We start from the raw sequence: 26,563 nt of genomic DNA on the forward strand, positions 1-26,563 counted from the left end.
AGATCCCTTTTCCCAACAGAGCTGGGTCCAGCCACCACATTAAAAGATCCTTGATCTCTGTCGGAATGGGGAAAGAAAAAGTGTCCTCCTGGATCTTTCTGTTCCAAACCTTTGCGAGGAAGTGTTGCAGAGGCCTTAGGTGCAGTCTCCCCAAAGGGACAAACTGCTCCAGGGAGGATAGAGTTCCCAGCAGACTCATCCACTCCTTCGCTGAGCATTCCTGCTTCCTCAAAAAGTCTTTGACTTTGTCCAGGCACCTGGTCTGCCTCTCCTGGGAGGGAGAAGCCTGAAAAAGAACTGAATTCAGAACTATCCCCAAATAGAGAATAGTCTGATTCGGCTCGGTCTGAGACTTCCCCCAGTTGACGATGAGTCCCAGGTCCTGAGTGATCGTATAAGTTTTCATTAGGTCCTCCAGACATTTCTCTTTCGACTGTGACCGGATCAGCCAGTCGTCTAGATAGAAGGAGACCCTTATCCCCTCCTGGTGTAACCAGCCTGCCACATTCGCCATTAGTCTGGTGAAAACTTGGGGAGCTGTGCTGAGACCGAAGCAAAGTGCCCTGAACTGGAAGCACTTGCCCTGAAACACAAACCTCATATCTCCTCGAAGACGGATGAATGGGGACGTGAAAATAAGCGTCCTGCAGGTCGAGAGAAACCATCCAGTCTCCTGGACGAACTGCAGCCAGCACTGACCGAGTCGTCTCCATGAAGGCGTTCAGAGAGCTGACATCTAGGACTGGTCTCCATCCACCCGAGTTCTTGGGAACCAGAAACAGGCGATTGTAAAAGCCTGGGGAGGCGAGGTCTTGAACTGGCTCTATTGCTCCCTTGACCAACATCTGGTCGACTAGCTCCAGAAGAGCCTCTCGTTTCCCCGCGTCGGTGTACTGAGCCACTAAGGCTAGGGGAGAGTCTGAGAGAGGTGGTTTCTTTAAAAAGGGGATCTTGTAACCTTCCTTGACGACTGAGAGGGACCAGGTGTCCGCCCCTCTCCTTTTCCAAGACTGCCAAAAACGAGACAGTCTTGCCCCTACTGGTGTCTGGAGGACTTCCATCTCATTTTTTGGACCGGGGCCTAAACGCACCCCTGCTGGTCCTTGGCCCTGACTCTTGTCTTCTCCCCCTAAAATCCGCTCTCGAGGAGATCCTGCCCCGAAAGGGCTGTTGAAACTTCTTCTCCTCCTTCTTCAGAGGAGCAGGAGCAACAGGTAAGGTCTTTCTAGCCAACCGAGACAAAAGGTCCTGAGTAGCCTTCTGAGCCAGAGAAAGGGAGATATCTCTGACCAGAGCTTCAGGAAAAAGATGACGTGAAAAAGAGGCGTAAAGTAGCTCCGATTTCTGGGCAACAGTCACAGATCTAGAGGTGAAGGAGCACAAAAGGGCCCTCTTCTTTAAGACCCCTGCTGAGAAAAGGGAAGCCAATTCATTAGCTCCATCCCTTAGAGCTTTGTCCATGCAGGACATGATACTCGTCAGGTCCTTCGCGTCCTCCAGGAGTTCAGACTTCCTGGCCAGAGTCCCGAGAGACCAGTCCAGGAAGCTGAAAACCTCGAAAACCCTGAAAATTCCCTTGACGAGGTGATCAAGCTCCGACACGGACCACATCACCTTGGCAGAGTTTAAAGCATGCCTTCTTGCCGAGTCCACAAGAGCCGAGGTCACCTTGGGAGGAGGAAGGCACTCCTAACCCCAAAGGTTCCCCTGTCTCATACCACATACCGGCCTTGGAAGCGAGCCGAGACGGTGGAAAAGAAAAGGTGGTCTTAACAGCTTGTCTCCGTTCCTTCATCCAATCATCCACTTTAGCGAGAAGTTTCCTGGCCGAAATTGAAAGTTTCATTTTGATGAAGGCTGAAGACTTGGTAGCTTTCTTCCTGGTAAATTGAGACTGAGGAGAACGAGGGGCCGAAGGTTGAAATTCCTCCCCATAAAGTTCCAAAAGAGAGCGAGAAAGAACCTTGTAATCGCTAGAAGAGTCGGCAGGTTTTTCTTCCTCTTCCGAAATATCCTCGAGGTCCTGCTCAAGGATAACATCCCGAAGAGTTGGGCTGCCAGCAGTCTGGCAGAGAGAGCTGTTTGAATCCTGGCGCCGAGCGCCGCTAACATCCAGTCGGCGAGAAGCGGTATCGTCACGATGACGAGAAGCGGTATCGTCACGATGACGAGAGGCAGTATCGTCACAATGACGAGAAACGGAAGTGTCCTGAAGATGCAGGCTGCCGTCGCCTTGAAAATGCAGACTGCATTCATCCTGTTTCCTAAGAAACGAGGCAGTAACGTCCAGGCGTTTCGAAAGGGAAACGGAATCGTCACGGCGCCGAGAACGAGAGGCAGTATCGTCCTGGCGCCAGGAGAGGGGGGAAGGCAATTCCTGGCAGCGTGCCGATAAAGAGGGTGTGCGTTGTCGTACGGCCAACGAAGTGCGCATAGGTTTCTTGGGAGAGATACTAAAATCTCTCTTAGAAGAAGATCTCTTAACAGGCAAAGAGACGTCCTTACGTCTGACGGACTGAGAAGGGTGGCTGAAAGCTTTAATTAACGATGAAAGTTGTTCCTGCATATCAACCATGAAAGCTTTAGCAACCTCCGCTGGCTCTCGCGGTGCCGAAGACGGCAGTTGTCGTACGGCTTGACTGGGAGCGCTGGCAGAAGAAGCAGGGAGTCTAGCAGGATTAACTGGGCTAAGGACTCTCTGTTTCGCCCTTTTAACAGGAACATCGAAATCGTCTTCCGAAGGATCAGGGTCTCTGATACTCGAACCGGGAGAGGGAGAGCGAGACTGCACGTCCCGGTTCCACCCTCTCTTCATTGGTCTTGATTCGTAACGCCAATTACGTCTGGGAGAACGATCAGGCGAAGACACAAACGAATCCGACACGCCTTTCCTACGGCGGTCAAGAGCAGCCTGGGAGATCGCAACAGGACTGTCTGAGGCGACGACTGACCGAGGATAAGCACCTCTCACCCCCTTTCGGCTTTCGACGTACCTTCTCCCTTGGTCCTGGGAGCTTGGTAGAGGTCTAGACCTAGGGGTATGACAGATTCGATCAGTCGCCACCTCCACTGCACTTTCACAAGCACTAATTTCACCTACACCCTTACCTTTAAAGGCCTCCAACTGCGCTTTAATGGCCTCCAATTCAGCAGCTAATTTAGCATACCCAGGGTCATCCGTAGGCACAGATCCTGTAGAAGGGGCAGGAGTCACTACATTTGGGGAAGGAATACCTTCCAAAGGGGTTACAAGCAAAGGGTCAATAGATAAATCTAAGCTAGGCTCACTAGCAGACTTTGACTTTGATTTAGCTCTTCTAACTCTATCAATCTCAAGTTTGCACACATAGCACTTCATAGCTAACCAATCATCATCACTTAAAACCTCGCATTCCTTGCACTTATTATCTAAAGCACATTCAAACCCCCTGCAACCCATACAGATAGTGTGAGGGTCAACCAAAATTTTCGGCAACCTCACCTTGCAAATATCATTCGCACAAACACGATACTGAATTTTCTCACTCATGATAATAAAGGGATTTTGACGAAGGAAAAATCTATTTCTGGGGAGAGACCTGTGGCGCCGGGTAAAAGGAGTCCTTCTTATATACCTTTTCTGATAAAACCTTCCAATTATACCAGAGAAAGATAAAAGCATGGAATGCTGAGGTTACAACCCTCGCGCGAGCACCTTTAGGGTGTCGTGTATAAAGCAAAGGCGCGTGAAATCCACTATTCACAGGTTGTCTTCCATTTAGTTAATTCCTTCGTCAAAGGGATGGGCCGATACAAAGGCCCTTGCCAACCACCAGCGCCACACCACCCACGCCACGACGCGAGCGCCATCTGAACAACATCCTTCTGTATTGGCCATGATGGCTTGGAAAGGAAAGGGTGGGATTGTGTAAAATAAAGGGGAAGGGTTTCACCGGGCGCCACAGGTCTCTCCCCAGAAATAGATTTTTCCTTCGTCAAAATCCCTTTTCTGGGTCGATCTGTGGCGCCGGGTGAAAATGTACCAGAGAATGCCTTCCAAGCCCAACAATAACTAATTTAATGAGGGGAGAGAAACAACACCATGTAAAGAAAATCATAAATAATAAAGGTAAACAAACATGATAACAGGGAAGTCTCCGAGTATCAGAGGAAACATGCTACAAAACTGACATGGCTAAGAATATCCCAACCCTGTAACAACGGTAATCAATAATAGTTACAAACATAACCTAATATGTAATAAACTTAGGGCTAACGAACTACCAAGGAAGCGGCGTCGTGGTGCGAGTGGCGGGTAGGAGGGAGAAGAAAAGAGATGGATGAAAGGAAGAACAAAAGATCACTGGGGAGAGATACGGCTCCCAGCTGCAACTGTTGGGTATTTAAGAGCCTGTAAGTTCATTAGATAGTGGCGTTTGAAGACCATAGGAGATTCCCAACCCGTGAACTTTATAAGGTCATCAAAGTCCATCTTCTGGGGGAAATGATCCCGGATTGGCTTGTCAAACGAAGTATAGGATCTATAGCCTAATACCACGTATGGGAATGGTACCTCCTTGTTCCCTGATAAACAAGGGGCCAGACGATCGGGTAGCAGTCGTGGCTAAAAAGGCCCTGAGAGTGGTGACCGGACATAGAAAAGTATCTTGGAGAAGAGGAATAACTTTCCAAGGGGTCCACCTATTTTGGGGGTTAACGGCCGAATCATATTGGCGAATTGTCGAGTCCCTTTTGACTGATTCGATGAAGAAATCGTTTTCCGGTTCAATGTTCGAGTCTCTACGAGCTGCCAACTTCCTGTAGTCCACAGAGTTAGGGTTTTGGACATCCTTGAGTAATCCGACACAGTGAGTTTGGAATACTCGGGTCAGTTTGAGGAACGGAATCCGGATGGGACGGAGTTTCCACTCGAGGAGGAGAGGAAACCAACTGTTCTTGGGCAGTGAGGTGGTACTAAAACCACTGCGCCCCGGAAGGAGCGCAGTCGGTGTTAAAGTTTTTAGAAGATTCACTGGGAGAGATAGGGAAATCTTCCTCTAATGGTTCCAATCCCGGGGTAATGCGTCCATGGCATGAGCCCGAGGGTCCAGGATTGGGGTCACATAACAAGGAAGTTTGTGATTGATCTGAGATGTGAATAGATCTACCTGGATGCCTGGAACGAACCTGAGTATCCACCGGAGTGAAATTCTGACTCCAGGGAACTCGTCCTGGATAGTGAGCCCGTTCTCACACCCTGGCCTCCCGCTAGGTGAGGTGCTGACAGGAACCAGTTCTTTTCTGTTGCCCAGGCGAAGAAAGTGACCAGGACCTGATTCAGGTTGGGTGACTTGGATCCTCCCCTGTTTCCGTAGTGTACCTCGTCTGTGCTGTCTGACACTACTCTGATGTGGGTCGACCTCGGAGGAGTCTCTCTCTTCAGGGTCAAGAACACTGCCATGGCTTCGAGAACATTGATATGGGACTGTTTCATGGCTAGTGACCAAGAACCTGAAACATCTGATGTTCGGAGAAATCCCCCCATCCACTTAGAGACACGGCTGAATGGAATGTCACTTGTGGAGGTGGGAATTGTAGAGGAACCGCTTTGGAGAGGTTCTTCGGTTCGGACCATGGGCGTAGTCTCATTTTCCCGACAGAGGGGATCTTCGAGACCTTGTCTTCTTATAGGTACTGTAGCTCTCTTTCTCCAAAATCGATTGATGTCTTGAGTTTGGCTTTTATTAGGAGATCTGTTACTGAAGTGAATTGGGAAAGGCCGAGGATACTTTCTAGCCTCTTTGGACACCTGTTTGTGCTTGAGAAATTCTTGATCTTGGAACCTATTCCTCTTACTTTTGGAAGGGAGAGACAACGTGTGCTTCGAAAGGTCCCACTGAATGGCTAACCATTCTAAGTGGCCTGATGGTCGCAGGCGAGACTTATGGAGATTGACCCGAAATCACAGGTTGTCGAGCGATCGAAGAAATTCCTTCGTAGCTCTGTTACCTTCTATGGCCGGCCGGGCCCAAATGAGCCAACCGGCCAGATAAGCAATGATCTGTATCTCTTGGTTCCTGAGTTGTTCTAACACTGCCTCTCCCAGTTTCGTGAATATCCTGGGATCAATGTTGAGGCCGAAGGGCATGTCTTGAACACAAAGGCTTTCCTGCTTAGGTGGAAACCCAGATAAGAAGAGAAGTTTAGAGCTATAGGCGCAAGCTAATAGCGGTCGGTAAGATCGACAGAGGTGGTGACGGTCCCACGGGGAAGTAAGGTCCATACCTAAGAGATAGTCGTTTGATTGCTTTTTCTTGAGTAACCCTGTGGTGTACTCTTTCAGGACGGGTGTGTATTTCTGGGAGAAGGTCACTGGCGGAGGAGGAGGACCTTGAGGCCATTTTCATCTCAAACCGTTAGAGACTATGCTATGATCCCACAGACCGAGTCCAATGGTCACGAAAGTGGTAAAGTCTTCCCTCTACCAGGACCACCGCGTTGTGAGGGAGTGAATCTAGGTCCTTCCCTTCTCCGAGCCCCCTTTTTTCCTAGGTCCGCCTTGATGTCGGGACTGTCTTCTACTCCTGTAGCTTCCTCTCTGGTGTCCATGAAAGGAGCCTGAGGGTTCGGATCTAGGGCTGCATGCAGGCAAAACATCCCAACGGAGTTGGGCTGTGTACCTGGGGAATCAGTGAGGTAGACCACCTGATGATGGGGGGTCAGATACAAAATCGTCGAACCAGAGGAAGGCTGTGATGACGAGTGGGAAACCGACTATCAATTCCTGTCTGATAGAGGTCTCAGACAGAACGTACTTCCCACAACTGACCCGATCAGACCAACAAACGTGTAGGTCGAACTGGAAGGGCAGAGCCTGGAATTATCGTACCCCCCAGGCTGACAACATCCTGGTCCAGACAGATCGGGCCTGCCCTTTAGGAAATAATACCGTTACCTTCGGTACCTTGTCTAATCTAACCAAGGCAATCTCTTTCAATCGAACGAATCCGTTGAATGGGAATTCTAGTACCTGGGAGTAAAATCTAGGTCCCCCAGAGGGAGGACGTCTATGCCCTCCAGATTTATGGTACCACCTATATCCGAGTTCCTGAACGGCACTGACTCACCACCATACCTTAGAGCTCGTCATAGCCCCTTGGATTTCCTTAGAATGTGTTGCTTTTAGCCGTCACCGTTTATGCAGGGTAACATGAACATTAGGATCCTTTAATGGTCCTAGGTCGGTGACGTAGGTAATTGCAAAGCTGAAGGCTCAAAACTCATCCCCACATACCTGCCCGTCCATGGGGTCGTTGTCCAACCTTAGAGAGGACACTCCGAGGAGATAGGGACCTCTAGATGGAGCATTCCTTCCCAACTTCGATACCCAAGGGTGGAGAGCCTCTCTTTGCAGGCCAGAGAGAATCATCATCATCCTGATGGGAACCATGCAGGCGAACCTTCTGTAACACAAAGGGGACATAAGTCTGGATGTTCCTTGAACTTTGGTTAGCGATCCTATTCACAGGCTGGGATGAGCTGTATACTCTTAAAAAGCCATTTTAAAGACATTTTAAAGACAAGTTATTTAATGTATTATCTTCTGGGGTATAGTGCGACACTTGTATTCATGAAATGTGACACTGTTGGCGCATTCGCCACTGGGTGGAAATTTATTTCTATATGAACACTATGTTGTATGGATATTTATCCATATCTAGACATAGTTAGAATTGACTATGCATAAATATAGGCATAATTAATGTATTTCTATTTGAACACTATGTTGTATGGATATTTAGCCATATTTAGACAGTTAGGATTGAATATGCATAAATATAGGCATAATTAATTTAATTCTATTTGAACACGATGTTGTATGGATATTTATCCATATTTATACATAGTTAGAATTAAATACATGCATAAATATAGGCATAATTAATTTAATTCTATTTGAACACGATGTTGTATGGATATTTATCCATATTTATACATAGTTAGAATTAAATACTTTTTTTTTTTTTTTTTTTTTTTTTTACAGGTAAAACAAAAGATTGGCCACCCGTGGTCTGAGTGATCTCCGACTGTACCGGATCTCCGGTAACCATCCCCGGTACAAACAAAGGTCCGTCATAGTGACAACGTGAACCAGAGGAAATCTAATATTAACCTCAATGCTGATCGCCTGTACGATATCCGGTTAAGCCGGAGATTCGATGAAAAAGAATCGTAATGACGATATTGTGATAATTCATGAAAAAGGGTTCATACCCTGATTCTGAGCGTCTGATTGATCTCAGTTTGTACCGGAGAACCAGTGACAAAGGTCCGGCAACGTGAAAACGTGATCCTCATCGGTACGATAACATTCTCTAAAACTGAATGTCTGTGTTATCTCCAGTGAAGCCGGATATTCGATGAAAAAGGGACCGTAATAATGAAACTGTGAAATCCTCATCGGTATCACATTGTTAACTCCGGTTCTGGACGTCTGCTTGATCTCTGTTTGTATGGGAGATCCGGTAGCAAAGGCTAGTCCCCGTGAGATCGTGACCGTCACCCTGTAAGGGTTGTTAACCATCTAACCACACAACCATCACAAGGCGGTTGCCGCGATTTTCGATTAAATTCTGCCGCAGTCGGAGACTCAGCTATATATATATATATAACTGCCAGGTAAGTTCTATTCATAAAATATTTTATTTTAATTGTTCATTATTTCTCTTGTAGTGTTTATTCCTTTATTCCCTTTCCTCACTGGGCTATTTTCCCTGTTGGAGCCCTTGGGCATATAGCATCCTGCTTTTCCAACTAGGGTTGTAGCTTAACTAATAATAATAATAATAATAATAATAATAATAATAATAATAAAAATTTCTGGTTTATTATATTATATTGAGGAATGATTGAAACTTTCAATGATGAGTTTAATATCTTTGCAATGCTATCCAGTACAGTATCAAAAAATGCAAAGAAAACATAAGAATTATAAATCTTAAAATATATTCGGAAAAAACAATTATGTTAGAGGACTCTTTTATGAAAAATATGTATAAATCACCTTTCATGAGTATTGACTTACAAAATAAAATTTAGGGCATAATAGGTCACAAAAGAAATCTGTTCAATAATAGTTAAAATCCATTGACCATCACTACCTCTTTATACTAAGTCATTCATTTTTAGATCTATGGAATAATTGGTTAATGTCCTTTCCTTGAGATGTTAGACATGGAGACTAAAGCTCTCCCCAAGGAGCTAATTTTGTACAAAAACTTACAATTTTCGTGCTGAACTCTTTCATTTCCGTCAATCTGGAAGTTTGCAACGAAGTGATCTGTCCGGAGCGAGTTGCTGATCTGGATACCAGTTTCATGCCAACTATATTCCACCTCAAAGGTTCTATACTGGTCTGAAATTATTAATTAACCAAGAAGTACGAGCCATCATCTTATCAAAATTTGTGCTAGTCATTGTTATTATTTATCAGAAATCAAAGGGATGTATTGAAAATAAAAGCAAGTCCTTACTTTAGTACAGTATAACTTCCTAGGTCAAAAACGAATACATCAAAATAATGGGTATAAATAATTTCCCAATGCAAAGCCATGGCACTAACAGATAATGCAATAAACGCAAAGTACTTACAACCCTCCAACCTCATGAAACAAATTTGTTTGTCAAAGGGATATGCTGTGAAGTCCATCGGGCATGCTATCTTTGTAATGACTCTGTCAGAGAGAATACAAAACTGTTAATAGACAGCACTGCTGTTTCAATAACTTAAGAATATGAGGTAAAAATTCTGAAGTATGAATAATAAAATTTTTATAGTAATTTGTATTTCTCCCAACTATTCAAATCCAAGTCCTTTAAATAGGGAGTAAACGACAGTATTGCTGACCAAGCAAGATAAACAAAAACACCCGTTCTCCCACACGAGCAGATTCCCCATTCTGATCCCAGAGCTATAGGGTTTACGGAGTGGTGAGGTGGGAAGTAAACCTTTAAAGAAATCGGGTTTGTATAGTAACAGATAGCACTCGCTTTCGGTCCAGTGTCCAGCGAAGGTACTGTACATTATTGCATGAGGACAATCCCTCTTGTCCTTACGAAGTACCTAGGCCCATGCTTGCCTACCTCACAGGGACTGGAAATGTCTCTCTAGCGAGTACTCATTAATGGGAGGAAGAGAAGTGCAGTGGGATACTAGCTTTCTTTCCCTCTCGGAAGTGGAGAAACATCGCGTCTTCTCGCATTGGGGCGGTGGCGTTCCCTCTCCAGCTCTCTGGCTTGCTATTCTGCACTATTAATGGGAGAGCACACAACCCACCCCAGGAGGTATGCAAGGAATGGCTGGCATGAGTCCGCATTGTGACTGCGCATGGCAGGAGGATACCCTGGACCTCATTCTCTTATATATTAGGTTTTTGGGGAAGCAAAAAGAAAAATCACGTTGCCAGTCTAGTTTGCTTGTGAAACTCAGATCGTATCAGTCTTCCTCTTCCAAAGCAGAGAACGATTAGGGGTTTGAACATATCCTGCTTTTCTCTTCTTCACTGGCAACAAAGAGACCTTCTTCATGATCTCCCTAGGAGACCTAACCCAAAGAACATCTATTTAAACTCCAAAGAGGTGGGCCTGAGCAGTGGAGGGGAAAAAGGCTTCCAACTCTTGTTCCCAACTCTTTTCTGCGAGGGTACTTCTAATGGGGTTGTTTCCTCCTCTGGTTCAGTAGCCCCAATGAGGACCAAAAACAGCTCCTCATTAGGGGAACCTTTGAGGCCGAACATGGATCACATTACCTTCAGTGTCACCTTGCGTGACACAAGCATGGACGGGATGACCGGAGAACAAAGAGAGGGGCCCCAATTTGCCTCACATTGTGCCGCATGTGCTGGTGCATGGGGGCTAATCTAGTATCCTTACACAACCTGCTACAGGTACTGTACTATAGAGGGAGATGCACATGTGGAAAGAGTCTGGAGACATACGGATAGGTTCGGCAGTTTTTACAGCCATCTCGTAAGGAGAGCAATCCCTGTTCGCCTTCCCTTCCTTTTCCTACCGTACAGCATCCATTGTTCCCCTGGCTAGTCCTCACATTCCAGGGAGGTTGAGGATTGGAAACATTGCTGGTCCCTCCATTAGGCACAAGTCAAATAGGGGTCAAGCTCATGACACCAATTCCTCATCTCATGTGGTTACTCCATCAAAACAAAACACAAGAAAACACACAAAGAAAAGACACAGCTGGGAAAACACAAATGTCAGCTCAGGTCGCGGAAGTGGCTTGAATGGTCTACACCATGGCTGAGAAAAAATGACAAATTCGAAGATAATTTGTATTTTTCCTGACCATACAAACCTTAGCTATTTACATTGGGTTTACCTTTTAGCGCAGCTGAAATGACGAGCCAATAGTTTTAACGAGGGTTAATTACCCCCGCGCTAGTTAACGGGGGGTAGGGGAAGGGTAGCTTGCTACCCCTCCCCCCCCACACACCGGTGACTTGCTTCACTTCACTTAGAGGTAGGACTTGACTTGGGGGTCAGGGATGGCGGGCACATATGTGTAAATAGCTAAGGTTTGTATGGTTAGGAAAAATGCAAATTATCTTCGAATTTGTCATTTGTTCCGTAACCGAAATACAAACCACACTATTTACATTGGGTGACTTACCCCTTAGGAAGGGTGGAAAGTCCCCAGCCTTACTGACTTCGGCTTGCCCGGGGGCTCAATCCCTCAGTGAGCAGCACTAGAGAAAATGAGCCCCTGCACCTCACAAGCTCCTGGCATCGCTAGGAACGAGTGGCCTACATAAGCAGTGTGTGGAGAAGTGTGACTCGTCCTATGAAGTTGACCTTGAGACCTTTAGATAGGAATCTAGGATAGGACGTTCCCAATACCACCTCGTCAGGGTATGGGGGACGCAACAGTATTAAGCTTAATACTAGGAGCAAAAAGAAGCATGGGTTACCTGCAGAGGTCGAGGTCAGCTATGCGAGGACCAGGATGCTGCTTCCCCAAGAGAGGGGAGAATGAAGAAAGTAGTAAGGGTCAGACATACTCTTTCATTCACACAGACTAAGACCGGGTAACAACGCCCTCAACCTACTGCTACTTGTCCAAAAAGGAGCCTGAGGTTAGACCAGCTGTTGTGCAGCCACCACAGGGCCGATAGAAAACGTATCGAGGCTCCTGTGGGTCACGTCTTGCAGGTAGTGGGCTGTGAAGGTCGTCTGACGCTTCCAGACCCCAGCTTGAAGTACCTGCATCACAGAGAAGTTTCTCTTGAAGGCCAAGGATGTAGCAACACCCCTGACATCGTGTGCCCGAGGGCGACGTGACGGAGGAGGGTCTGGATTCAAGGCATGGTGGATAACCCTTCGAATCCAAGCTGAGATGGTGTTCCTGGTGACCCTCCTCTTAGTCCTGCCTGTGCTCACAAACAAAGCTCGCACTTGAGGACGGACTGCAGCCGTTCTCTTCAAGTAGTGCCTCAGACACCTCACTGGACATAGTAGCAGCTGGTCTGGGTCGCTTGTTACAGAACGGAGACTAGCGATCCTGAAAGAGTCGAAGCGAGGATCCGGCACTCCAGGATTCTGAGTCTTGGCAACAAACTCAGGGACGAACCTGAACGTTACCTCCCCCCATCCCCTTGTATGGGCGATGTCGTACGAGAGACCATGAAGTTCACTAACCCGCTTGGCCGAAGCCAAAGCGAGTAGGAAAGCCGTCTTCCAAGACAGGTGGCGATCGGAGGCCTGGCGTAATGGTTCGAAGGGAGGTCTCTTAAGAGACCTGAGGACTCGAACCACGTTCCATCGAGGAGGTCTCACTTCCGACTGGGGGCAGGTAAGCTCATAGCTACGTATGAGTAAAGAGAGTTCTAGCGATGAAGAAATATCCACGCCCTTCAGCCTGAAGGCCAAGCTTAAGGCTGAGCGATAGCCTTTCACTGCCGAGACAGAAAGGCGTATTTCTTCCCGCAGATAAACGAGGAGGTCCGCTATTGCTGGAATAGTGGCATCGAGTGGAGAGATACCCCTCCCACGACACCAACCACAAAAGACTTTCCACTTTGCTTGGTAGACTCCCTCAGAGGACCTTCGCAGGTGCCGAGACATTCTCTCTGCAACCTGTTGCGAAAAGCCTCTCTCCGCGAGGAGACGCTGGATAGTCTCCAGGCGTGAAGCCGAAGCGAGGCTACGGCCTTGTGAGGGACGCCGGAGTGGGGTTGTCTGAGAAGCTCGTGTCGTGGAAGAAGTTCCCTCGGGAGCTCCGTCAGGAGCTGCAGAAGGTCCGGGAACCATTCCGCGTGATGCCATAGTGGAGCTACCAGAGTCATCGAACAGTTGACCGATAGTCTGGTCCTGTTGAGCACCCTTCTCATCAGACAGAACGGTGGGAAGGCGTACACGTCGATGTTGTCCCACCGTTGCTGGAAAGCATCTTGCCAGAGTGCCTTGGGGTCTGGGACTTGGGAGCAGTGCAGAGGCAGCTTGAAGTTCAATGCTGTCGCGAACAAGTCCACAGTCGGGGAACCCCACAAGGTCAGGACTTTGTTGGCTATCTGAGGATCCAAAAACCACTCGGTACTCACTATCTGCGAGGCCCTGCTCAGACTGTCGGCGAGCACATTCCTCTTGCCAGGAATGAAGCGAGCTGATAGTGTTATCGAGTGGATTTCGGTCCACCTCAGAGTCTCTACTGCAAGATGGGATAGCTGCTGCGAAAAAGTGCCTCCCTGCTTGTTGATATAAGCCACTACCGTGGTGTTGTCGCTCATCACCACCACGGAGTGACCCGCCAGGGACCGTTGGAACTGCTGAAGAGCCAGAAAGACGGCCTTCAATTCTAGCAGGTTGATGTGTAGGCACTTTTCTGGTTCTGACCAAAGGTCTGAGGCCCTCTGGTTCAGAACGTGCGCCCCCACCCTTCTTTTGACGCGTCCGAAAACAGAGTCAATTCCGGGGGGAGGACAAGAAGACTCACTCCCTTCCGCAGGTTCTCGTCGACCAGCCACCACCGCAAGTCCGTCTGTTCCAAAGACCCCATTGGGATCAGAATGTCCGGAGAATCGGATCCTTGATTCCACCGGGACTTGAGCCGCCACTGTAGGGATCTCATCCTGAGGCGGCTGTTTGGAACCAGACGGGCCAGGGAGGATAGGTGACCTAAGAGACGCAACCACGACTGGGCGGGGAGCTCTTCTCGCCTGAGGAAGGGTTCCGCCACCCTCCTCAGCCTTGCTATCCGGTCGTCTGATGGAAAGGCTTTGTGGAGATTGGTGTCTATTAGCATGCCTAGATAAACCAGTTGTTGGGACGGCTGCAGAGAGGACTTCTCGAGGTTTACCACGATCCCCAGATCCTGGCAAAGATCCAGAAGCCTGTCTCGGTGCCGAAGAAGGGTCGACTCCGAGTCTGCTAGGATCAGCCAATCGTCCAGATAACGAAGGAGACGAATGCCGTTCCTGTGCGCCCAAGATGAAATCAGGGTGAACACACTGGTGAACACCTGAGGAGCTGTGGAGAGACCGAAACACAGCACCTTGAACTGGTAGATCTTGTCGTCTAGGCAGAATCTTAGGTACTTCCTGGAAGACGGATGGATTGGGATCTGGAAGTACGCGTCCTTTAGATCCAGTATGCACATGAAGTCTTGTGGTCTCACCGCAAGTCTGACCGTGTCTGCTGTCTCCATGCTGAACCGGGTTTGCTTGACAAACCCGTTCAGAGCTGAGAGGTCGATGACAGGTCTCCAGCCTCCAGACGCCTTCTTTACAAGAAAGAGTCGACTGAAGAAGCCTGGGGAGCCGTCCACAACCTCCTGGAGAGCACCCTTCTCGAGCATGGTCTCGGCTTCGGCCCGAAGGGCCAGCCCCTTTGCCGACCCCGTGGCATAGGAGCTCAACGACACTGGATTCGCTGTCAGGGGAGGTTGAGATGTTGTGAACGGGACGCGATAGCCTTGGCCGATCACTGAGACCGTCCAAGCATCGGCCCCGTGTTGCTGCCACCTGCGGACGCAACGCTGAAGGCATCCCCCCACAGGTGGACACGCAGGGGGACTGCCACCCCTAGGGCTTGCGGCCGCGGCCGCCACCCCTAGGAGTCTTGCCTCCCCTGGAGGACTTACTGCCCCTCTTAAGCTTGGCTGGAAAGGGCTGGGGCTTAGACACCACCTTCTTAACTGCCGGTGCCTGCTTCGGAGCCTTACGAGGCTGCTGCTGCTGTTGCGGCGGAGCTGGAGGCTTATAGGGCCGAGTTGTAAGGGCCCTATGGAGGAGGGAGTCCGTGCTGGATTTCCTCCACCTCTCAGCCGTTCGCTCCATGTCCTGAGGCTCAAACAGGTTCTCCCCCAGAAGGGAAGCATGTCTGAGCCTACACACATCCACGGCGGGGACCTTCGGATGGAATCTCTCGGCCACAGCATCGCGCCGCTTCAACACCGAGTTGGCCCACAGGGTGGTAACCTGGTGCGCCAAAAACTCGATGGAGCGGGTGCCCGAGAGTAAGAAGGTCTCCAGGGCCTTCCTATTGGTCTCCTTGGACAAGTCCTCCGAGCGCAATAGGATGCCCAGAGTTACTAGCCAAAAGTTCAGCCACGAAGTGGCCTGCATGGCACACCTAGCGACCTTTTCATGGCTAAGGATCTCTGCCGCCGAGAACGACACCTGCCAGGCAGAGAGCTTCTCAAGGGGAACTCCCTTCGCCAGCTCCTCCACGGAGTGATGGAGGGGAAGAGCGAGGCTGGACTCACCCAAGATCTCAAAATACCTCCTCTGCTGGAGACGAGGAGGAGGGATGAGCTTGTTCCCGGCAGAGGAATGACTGGAGGTGGCAAGAATCGCGAGCTGAGCGTTGGCCCTAGCTCTGGCACTCTTCAGACCCCGAGACCAGGGCAGAGCCGCACTGGACTTAGGGGCCTTCCGAACGTCAAACACTTCATCTAAGATAGTGTCCTTGCCATAAGCCCGTTAAGTTGCCTTATCAGGCTCAGGACCTGCCAGAAGGCATGTTCGGATTCCAGCTGATCTCCTTGCGGGCTGGCAGCTAATTCTCCTGTCCCCGGAATCTCTTCCTGGGGTGAAGCGTGGACGTTCCGCTGGGGAGCCGCGGGTTCCTGGCGAATCCTCGAAGATGATTTCGGGACGGTCTTGGAGTCCTTGGATTCCCTCCTGGGAGGGATAAAGGATCCCAACAAAGAGGTTCGAGGAGCCCCTTCCTCATGAGACGACTCTCCTCTATGAAGCGAAGTCTCCCCCCTTGGTGCCGAGGGGAAGACTACCGCTTCACTGGACTCACCCGAGGACGGAAAGGCTTCGTCCACGGGAGATTGATTGATTGATTTAAAGTTTTCAGGCATCCTGACATCTAAGGTCATTGACGCCGGTAACATTCAACTTATGTATACAAAAATAAAAAATAAAAATAAAAAATAAAAGAGTATTCAATTAAAATAAAAAAAGTTGAATGTCATAAAAGTTAAATATTTTTCAGAAGACCTGCTTCTGAAATAAATCTAAAAATGCCACTTGCATGGTAGGACACATCATTTCCAAGAATCTTGGCAAGGATGAACCTGCCACCCTCACCTCGAGCCTCAAACAAATATCTATTCCTTAAGTTGTTATAATTGGGGCATTCGGTCAACAAATGCCTTACTGTTAGAGGTACTAAACAGTCGTCACAATACGGTTGGTGTTGGCCCTTCAGCAGAAACTCGTGTGTCAACCGAGTGTGACCAATACGGAGACGACAAAGAGACGTCTCCCATTTTCGGGGCATCATATTATACCTCCAAGGAGATATGTCATTTGTTACCTCTCGCATTTTATTGCCATCTAGGCTATCCCATTGCTGTTGCCATTTTTTACAAACCAATTTCTTGATGTCAGGTAAGAAATCATTACAGAGAATGGGATACTTTCTTGGCAGCAACTCGGATGCAGCCTTCTTAGCCAGTGAATCTGCCTTCTCATTCCCAGACACACCTACATGTGCTGGAACCCAACAAAATTGAACTGTTATACCTCTCCGTCCAATAAGGAAAAGCCATTCTAAAATCTTTAAAACTAGAGGGTTATTAGAATTAAAAACTTCTATAGCTTGAAGGACACTCCTTGCATCACTAAAAATTGTAAAATTACCCTCCTTCTCCAACGCTATTTTCTCAATAGCGGTTAATATGCCATACAGTTCGGCAGTAAATATGGAAGCGGTCAGAGGAAGTGCACCTCTACAATTAAAACCCTTACTATGTACTCCAAATCCAACGCCAGCATCAGATTTGGAGCCATCAGTATAGATAAAAGTTGATCCTCTATGTTCTTTAACATGTTCATTAAAAAGAGACCTGGCTTCTAGGTCTGACATATTCTTCTTACCTCCAATAAAATATTTACAAAAATATATCTCTGGTAACTTCTATGGAGGCATTGATGATACCTTGAATGGAAGTACCTTATTTCTAATTATATCCAGACTATTTAATAATCGTTTCACCCAAAAGCCATAAGGTTGAGGAGATTTTGGGTGCAACTCAAAGTATGATGCGTGTCTTACAAGGCTTGCAGTCTGAAAGGCTATAGAGTTAGGGAGTCTTTGCAATCTAAACCAATACCGAATAATGGAAGACATTCGGTAAAGGTCTAGAGGTAACTCTCCAGCATCAACAAGGAGACTTGGGATAGGCGAGGTTTTAAAAGCTCCAGTAGACAATCTAATACCTGCATGATGTATCGAGTCTAATATTTTTAACCGGCTTGGGGTGGCTGAAGAATATATTTCACAACCATAACTAATTTTGGAAAAAATCAAGGCCTTGGATAATTTTAAAATAGTATTGCGGTCTGCCCCCCATGATGTATGGGACAATACTTTTAAGATATTCAGAGCTTCAACACATTTAGCTTTTAACGCTTTCAAGTGAGAAACCCATGTAAGCCTACAATCAAATATCAAACCTAAAAATTTAGCTTCTCTTGCACATGGTATCCGTTAACCTTTAATGTATATATCCGGGTCTGGATGTACTCCCCGGATACGACAAAAATGGAAAATGGTAGTTTTACTTGTCGAGAACTTAAATCCATTCATGTCAGCCCACTGGATAATTTTATCAATAGAGAGTTGGATTTTTCTCTCAACCATTGCCATTCTAGTGCCAGCAAATGATAGAGAGATCATCCACAAATAATGTTGAGAGAACATCCTGGGGAATGGCTGAGGATATCCCATTAATTGCTAGTGCAAAAAGGGTTACACTCAGCACACTACCCTGAGGAACTCCTTCTTCCTGGCACTTACTCTCTGATAGAGTTTCCCCCACTCTCACTTGAAAAACTCTACGTGAAAGAAATGCCTGAATAAATAGTGGCAGCTCTCCTCTCAATCCTAATTCATGAATGGTTTCAAGTATACCATATCTCCATGTGGTTTCATATGCCTTTTCAAGGTCAAAAAATACTGTCACATGGTGTTGTTTGGAAGCAAAGGCTTCACAAATAGAAGATTCAAGTCGTATTAACACATCAGTTGTTGAGTGCATTTTTCGGAATCCACATTGAATCGGTGATAAAATACCCTTCTTTTCAAGGTACCACACCAGCCTTGCATTGACCATCTTCTCCAAGATTTTACATAAACATGAAGTCAATGCAATAGGTTGATAGCTTGCTGCTAAAAACTTGTCCTTACCAGGTTTTAAAAAGGCTAAAATAATGGCTAGTTCCCAAACACTTGGGTAACTATGATCATGCCATATTCTATTAATAATACTTAAAATAAATAACTTTGTATTAAAATGTACATGTTTAACCATTGCATATGGAATTCCATCGGGTCCAGGAGCTGTATCGTTGCAAGTAGCGAGTGCGGAATCAAGTTCTCTTTCAGTAAAAGGAGAATTATACGATTCTTCCCTTCCTGTTGCAAAATTTAAAATTTACTTTTCTTCAATGCTCCTATACTGGTGACCAGGAGCTGCTACACTCTTGCACGATACATTTGAAAAATAGTCAGCCAGGGCATTGCTAACTTCATTTCCTTCAGTCACAAACTGACCATTCACTTTCAACACTCGTGGTGGGTTCGGGGTAAATTTGCCTGCAATTTTTTTTATTTTCCTCCCTACAGAAGATGGTGGTGTTCTACTATTAATGGAGGAAACAAAAGCCACCCAAGATTGGCGTCTAGCTTCTTTCATGGCACGACGGAACTGTGCTCTACACTTTTTGTATGATATCAAATTTTCATCAGTACGGCGTCTACGCAATCTAGTCAGAGATTTTCTGGTGGCTCTGTGCAAGGCTGTTAATGCTGAGGACCACCACGGGACTGGTCGTCTTTTGAATAGTCCTGTGGTTTTGGGAATCAAATTGATTCCTGCTGTATGAAGAGTTCCATTCAGTAGGTCTATGGCATCATCAATACTTTCAAACTGTTCTGCTCTCCCTTCGATTTCACTTAGCTCAGAAAATTTAACCCAGTCTGCCTTGTCTAGATTCCAACGTGGCGATCTTTGCAAAGGCGGACCCTTGTTGGTGTTTATAATGATTGGTGCATGATCACTAGTATGCCAATCATCTAATGTCCTGCAATCAAAATCAAGAAGGCAGTTAGAGCTTGCAATTGAAAGGTCAATGCATGACAAAGTACCTGTCTGAACATGGAAGTGCGTGGGCTCTCCTGTATTAAGGAGCCCCACATCCTCATTCTCCACAATTGATGAGATAATATTGCCCCTTGTGTTGGCCAAAACATCACCCCATAAAGGATGTCTACCATTCATATCTCCCAGTAAGAGAAAAGGTTGAGGGAGTTGTTGAATGACTTCTGCTAAATCATCATTTAAAATATTATCATTTGGAGGTAAGTACAGAGAGCATATTGTATATTTTCTCCCTATATCAATTTGTACAACAACTGCCTGCAGGGTTGTACGTATAGACATGGGTATTTGGGGAACATCTCGACGAATGTACATGAGACTTCCGCCATGGCTCCCTGCTTGTTGATTATATGGTGTTCTATAGCTAACATACTCTCGAGGACTAGGAGTGTTAGAATCAAGCATACTTTCCTGTAGACATACAATTAAGGGATTTTGACGAAGGAAAAATCTATTTCTGGGGAGAGACCTGTGACGCCCGGCGAAAAAGTCCTTCTTTGTACTTTTACTGATATAAATCTTCCAAATATACCAGAGAAAATTAAAAGCATGGAATGCAGAGGTTACAACCCTCGCGCGAGCACCTTGTTGGTGTCGTATATCTAACAAGGGCGTTTGAAAACACTATTCACAGGCTGTCTTCCATTTAGATAATCCCTTCATCAAAGGGGGAGGGCCGTGACAGGCCCTAGAGAATACAGTTGGGTTACCCTACCGACACCTACCACTCGCGCTCACCAGGTCATCCTTCTGCAAGAACATATGGCTTGGCAAGGAAAGGGTGGGTCCGTACAAAAATAATCGGGAAGGGTTTCGCCGGGCGTCACAGGTCTCTCCCCAGAAATAGATTTTTCCTTCGTCAAAATCCCTTTTCTGGGTCGACCTGTGACGGCCGGCGAAAAAGTACCAGAGAATGCCTTCCAAGCCCAATAAATTAATAACATAATGAGGAGAATACAATCACCATGTACGACAATACTATGATATAATAAAGTAATCGTCCAATTACCAACCAGCCAAATGACATAGGGAACGTAAGGTTAAATAATAATGACGACAAGGAACCAACTGAGTGTCGAATCGCAAAAGGCATCAAACCTTACATGTCTAAGTATATCTAAACATTAAAGGAACGGTAACTACAATAATAGTTAAACCATAGGAATTAAACATGGCAAATATCATAGGGCTAACGAACTACCAAGGAGAGCGGCGACGTGGTGTGAGTGGCGGGTAGGAGGGAGAAGAGAAGAGATGGAAGAAAGGAAGAAGAGGAGATTAATGGGGAGGGATAAGGCTCCCCTCTGCCATCGTCGGCATTTAAGGGCCTGTAAGATCTTTAGATATTGGCGTTTGACAACCATAGGGGATTTCCAACCCGTATATTTTTTAAAATCATCAAAGTCCCTGTTCTGGGAATCATTGTTGGAGGCATCTACTGTCCGTATATCATGAGCCTGGGGAAATGATTCCGGATTAGTATGTTTAATGAAGTAGAGGATTTGTTGCCTGATACCGTGAATGGAAATAGTACCTCCTTGTTCCCTGATAACCAAGGGGCCAGACGAGTGGGTGGCAGTTCTAGCTAAAAAGGGGCTTGAGAGTGTGACTGTACATGGAGAAAAATCCTGGGGATGAAGAATAATCTTCCGAGGGGAGCACCTATTTTGCGGATCCTCATTTTTTAGCTAGGAAAGCTTTGTCTGGAAAAGGAGTACTTCGGCTGAAGGGAGGAAATCTATGTTTTCCGGGTTTCGTGAGAGAGCTGCTAGTTCTGATGTTCCATCACCTGAGGCCATAGCCGTTAGAAATAAAGTCTTCCTAAGAAGAGTGATATAAGAGCAGGATTCATTGTCCGTGTCCATCGCAAGTTTGAGAACACCGTTCAGAGACCAAGAGTCCTTTTGTGGCCGAACCGAAGGTCGAAGCCTAGCACATGTTTTTGGGGTTGATGAGAAATAGGAATCAGCTAGGTTAATGTTGAACCCAACAAGGAAGATCTTCTACAAAGCTGACTTGATGGTGGTTAAAGTGCTAACTGTTAGGCCTTTGTCAAATAGGAACCTCAAGAAAGAGATGGCTAAATGCGGGGACATACGAGTATGGTCTGCACTCTTAGGGGACCTACTAGTTGTTAACGGCAGAATCATATTGGCGAATTGTCGAGTCCCTTTTGTCCCATTCGATGAAGAGATCGTTTTCCGGTTCAATGTTCGCATCTCTACGAGCTGCCAACTTCCTGTAGTCCACAAAGTTAGAGTTTTGGCTATCCTTGAGTAATCTGACACAGTGAGTTTGGATACTCGGGTCAGTTTGAGGAACGGGATCCGGATGGGACTGAGTTTCAACTCGAGGAGGAGAGGAAACCAACTGTTCTTGGCCAGTGAGGTGGTACTAAAGCCACTGCGCCCCGGAAGGAGCGTAGTTTGTGTAAAAGTTTTTAGAAGATTCCCTGGGGGAGATAGGGAAATCTTCTTCTAATGGTTCCAATCCCGGGGTAATGCGTCCATGGCATAAGCCCGAGGGTCCAGGGTTGGGGTCACATAACAAGGAAGTTAGTGATTCATCTGAGTTGCGAATAGATCTACCTGGAGGCCTGGAACGAGCCTGAGTATCCACCGGAATGAAATTATGTCTAGAGACCATTCTGACTCCAGTGGATCCGTCCTGGATAGTGAGTCCGCTCTCACATTCTGGCCTCCCGCTAGGTGAGGTGCTGACAGGAACCAGTTCTCTTCTGTTGCCCAGGCGAAGATAGTGACCAGGATCTGATTCAGGTTGGGTGACTTGGATCCTCCCCTGTTGACGTAGTGTACTGCGTCTGTGCTGTCTGACACTACTCTGATGTGGGTCGACCTCTGAGGAGAGTCTCTCTTCAGGGTCAAGAACACTGCCATGGCTTTGAGAACAATGATATGGGACTGTTTCATGGAGAAAGACCAAGAACCTGAAATATCTGATGTTCGGAGTAATCCCCCCCATCCACTTAGAGACGCGGCTGTATGGAATGTCACTTGTGGAGGTGGTAATTGTAGAGGAACCGATTTGGAGAGGTCCTTCGGTTCGGACCATGGTCGTAGTCTCATTTTCAAGACAGAGGGGATCTTCGAGACCATGTCTCTTATAGGTACTGTAGCTCTCTTTCTCCAAACTCGATTGATGTCTTTGAGTTTGGCTTTTATTAGGAGATCTGTTACTGAAGTGAATTGGAAAAGTCCGAGGATACTTTCTAAGGCTCTTCGGACACCTGTTTGTGTTTGAGAAAATTTTTTGATCTTGGAAACTATTCCTCTTACCTTTTGGAAGGGAGAGACAACGTGTGCTTCGAAAGGTCCCACTGAATGGCTAACCATTCTAAGCGGCCTGATGGTTGCAGGCGAGATTTTTTGGAGATTGACCCGAAATCAAAGGTTGTCGAGAAATTGAAGTACTGTAATTCCTTCATAGCCCTGTTGCCTTCTATGACCGGCCGGGCCCAAATGAGCCAACCGGCCAGATAAGCAATGATCTGTATCATTGCTTATCTGGCCGGTTGGCTCATTTGGCATAAGCCCGAGGATCAATGTCGAGGCCAAAGGGCATGTCTTGAACACAAAGGCTTTCCTGCTTAGGCGGAAACCCAGATAAGAAGAGAAGTTTCGAGCTATAGGCACAAGATAATAGTCGTCGGTAAGATCGACAGAGGTGGTGACGGTCCTACTGGGAAGTAAGGTCCGTACCTGAGAGATAGTCAACATCCGGAACTTGTCGCAGAGAATGTAAGAGTTTAGCTTGACAAGTCCAGGTCCACTCTCAATGCCGACAAGCCTTTCCTCGGAATCGTGAACAGGTGGCTTTGGAACTTCAGTGATCGATCCCGTTTGATTACTTCTTCTTGAGTAACCCTGTGGTGTACTCTTTCAGGATGGGAGTGGATTTCTGGGAGAAGGTCACTGGTGGAGGGAGGAGGACCTTGTGGCCATTTTCGCCTCAAACCTTTAGAGATTATGCTATGAGCCCACAGACCCGAAGGTCCAATGGTCTCGAAAATGGTAAAGTCTACCCCCTACCGGGACCACCGCGTTGTGAGGGGGTGAATCTAGGTACTTTCCTTCTCCGAGGCCCCCTTTTTCCTAGGTCCGTCTCTATGGCGAGACTGTCTTCTACTCCTGTAGCTTCCTCTCTGGTGTCCACGAGAGGAGCCTGAGGGTTCGGATCTAGGGCTGTATGCAGGTAAAACATCCCAACGGGGTAGGACTGTGTACCTGGGGAATCAGTGAAGTAGACCACCTGATGAGGGGGATTTGGATGCATAGACGTCGAATCAGAGGAAGGCTGTGATGACGAGTGGGTAACCGACTATCGATTCCTGTCTGATAGAGGCCTCAGACAGAACGTATTTCCCACAACTAACCCGATCAGACCATCAAACGTGTAGGTCGAATTGGAAGGGCAGATCTTGGAATTATCGTACCCCCAAGACTGACAACATCCTGGTCCAGACAGACCGGGCCTGCCCTTTAGGAAATAATACTGTTACCTTCGGTACCTTGTCTAACCTAACCATCGGCAATCTCTTTCCAATCGAACGAATCCGTTGAACGGGAATTCTAGTACCTGGGAGTAAAATCTAGGGTCCCCCAGAGGGAGGACGTCTATGCCATCCAGATTTATGGTACCATCTATATATGGAACATGTAAGGCAAATCTCTATGCGTTGTTTTTTATCGAAGGAGGTTACTCGATATGCCTGGGGCTGTAGGGGGAAACTTCCGAGTTCCTGAACGGATCCGACTCACCACCATACTTTTGAGCTCCGTCATAGCCCCTTGGTTTTCCCTAGAATGTGTTGCTTTTAGCAGTCACGGTTTATGCAGGGTAACATGAACATCAGGATCCATTAAGGGGACCGTCCGGGTTGGTATTTTGGCATACCAACTTGAAAAATTCAAAACTCGTTTTATTGTCTCTCTGTATAGAGAAACATATCGTACATGCTCTCCAGAAGTTTCAACCCATTATTTTTACAAATAACGAAGATATAGAGGTTTTTAAATGATGACGTCATCCCTACTGTGTCGTCTGCATGACTTGTTCTGACAAAATCGTCTTTGTGTGTAATTTTGCATATATATAGCGATTTTTCACTTATATTTCGATCTAGTCGTACGTCTGGCAGAAATGGAAGGCATTTGTAGAGTGTAGATGAACGAAGTCTACTACAATAACAGAAGCCAAAGTTGCCAAAGATGTATAGAAGTTATAATGTATGCCTATGTTTACTTGAAGTTCGTATGTACATTGTGTTTCCACAACGCCTTCGGGAACATTATAGCAAGGCCAATGTTACCTAAGGTTGTAGAAAGAACAAATAGTCAATAATTTTTCCAAACAATGAAAATAGCGGTCTTTAAATGATGACGTCATTCTTATGGCGTCGTCTGCCTGACTGAGTAGGTGCGCAGTTTCTCTCTCTCTCTCTCTCTCTCTCTCCTCTCTCTCCTCTCTCTCTCTCTCTCTCTCCCTCTCTCGAATTATTTACCACTGCCATTTATACAAATACTTTTATTCTCTCTCTCTCTCTCTCTCTCTCCTCTCTCTCCTCTCTCTCTCTCTCCTCTCTCTCTCTCTCTCTCTCTCTCCTCTCTCTCTCTCTCCTCTCGAATTATTTAAAACTCCCCATTTATACAAATACTATAATAACAATGTTCAACTCTCTCTCTCTCTCTCTCTCTCTCTCTCTCTCTCTCTCTCTCTCTCATGTTTCGAAATCTCGTACCTCTGGCAGAAATGAAAGACATTGGTAGAGGGTTGGTGAATGAAAACTACCACCTACGAACACATCACACAGTTTCCAAAGACCATATAGAAATTATAATGCATGTGTTTATTTACTTGAAGTTTGTATGTTGATTGTGCTTTCACAACGTCCTCTGGAATTTTATTAGCAAATGCCAATGTTACATAAGGTGATAGAAAGAACAAAAAGTAAGTGGAGAACAAGAAAACAGAAGCCAAAGATGCCAAAGATGTATAGAAGTTATAATGTATGCGTTTGTTTACTTGAAGTTCGTATGTACATTGTGTTTCCACAACGCCCTCGGGAACATTATAGCAAGGCCAATGTTACCTAAGGTTGTAGGAAGAACAAATAGTCAATCATTTGTCCAAACAATGAAAATAGCGGTCTTTAAATGATGACGTCATCCTTATGGCGTCGTCTGTAGGACTGAGTTTGACAGATGCGTAATTCTCTCTCTCTCTCTCTCTCTCTCTCTCTCTCTCTCTCTCTCTCTCTCGAATTATATACCCCTGCTATTTATACAAATACTTGTATTCTCTCTCTCTCTCTCTCTCCTCTCTCTCTCTCTCTCTCTGTACATCCTTTTATTAGATAATAGAATGAATCTCTTTTTTCATTTGTTCGTATATCCTTGCAAAAATTCTTATTCTCTCTCTCTCTCTCTCTCTCTCTCTCTCTCTCTCTCTCTCTCTCTCTCTCTCTCTCTCTCTCTCTCTCTCTATCATCTTATTTTATAATAGGATGAATCTCTTTTTCATTTGTACGTATACCCTTGTAAAAAGTACTTCTCTCTCTCTCTCTCTCTCTCTCTCTCTCTGTGTACATCCTTTTATTAGATAATAGAATGAATCTCTTTTTCATTTGTTCGTATACCCTTGTAAAATATACTTATTCTCTCTCTCTCTCTCTCTCTCTCTCTCTCTCTCTCTCTCTCTCTCTCTCTCTCTCTCTCTCTCTCGAATTATATACCCCTGCTATTTATACAAATACTTGTATTCTCTCTCTCTCTCTCTCTCTCTCTCTCTCTCTCTCTCTCTCTCCTCTCTCTCTCTCTCTCTCTCTCTCTCTCTCCAATTATTAAAAACTCCCATTTATACAAATACTATAATGTGTTA

General features: G+C 46.4%; 2 protein-coding genes across 3 annotated transcripts in view; one reads left to right on the forward strand and one right to left on the reverse strand.

Moving 5' to 3' along the window:
• The window catches only part of LOC137653825 (glycine receptor subunit alpha-1-like), a 44,516-nt gene extending 33,512 nt beyond the window's left edge, over positions 1 to 11,004 (reverse strand). The window contains exons 1-3 of the mRNA XM_068387476.1: positions 10,912 to 11,004; positions 9,631 to 9,733; positions 9,263 to 9,394 (exon numbers count right to left, since the gene is read on the reverse strand). Coding sequence (XP_068243577.1) covers positions 9,263 to 9,394; positions 9,631 to 9,733; positions 10,912 to 11,004 — 328 coding nt within the window. The remainder of the gene's footprint in view (positions 1 to 9,262; positions 9,395 to 9,630; positions 9,734 to 10,911) is intronic.
• Positions 1 to 26,563, forward strand: part of LOC137653528 (spermatogenesis-associated protein 20) — a 186,066-nt gene that overhangs the window by 142,794 nt on the left and 16,709 nt on the right. The gene's annotated exons all lie outside the window — the stretch shown is intronic.

The sequence above is a fragment of the Palaemon carinicauda genome, chromosome 14 (genome assembly GCF_036898095.1).
Source record: "Palaemon carinicauda isolate YSFRI2023 chromosome 14, ASM3689809v2, whole genome shotgun sequence".
Classification (NCBI taxonomy): domain Eukaryota; kingdom Metazoa; phylum Arthropoda; class Malacostraca; order Decapoda; family Palaemonidae; genus Palaemon; species Palaemon carinicauda.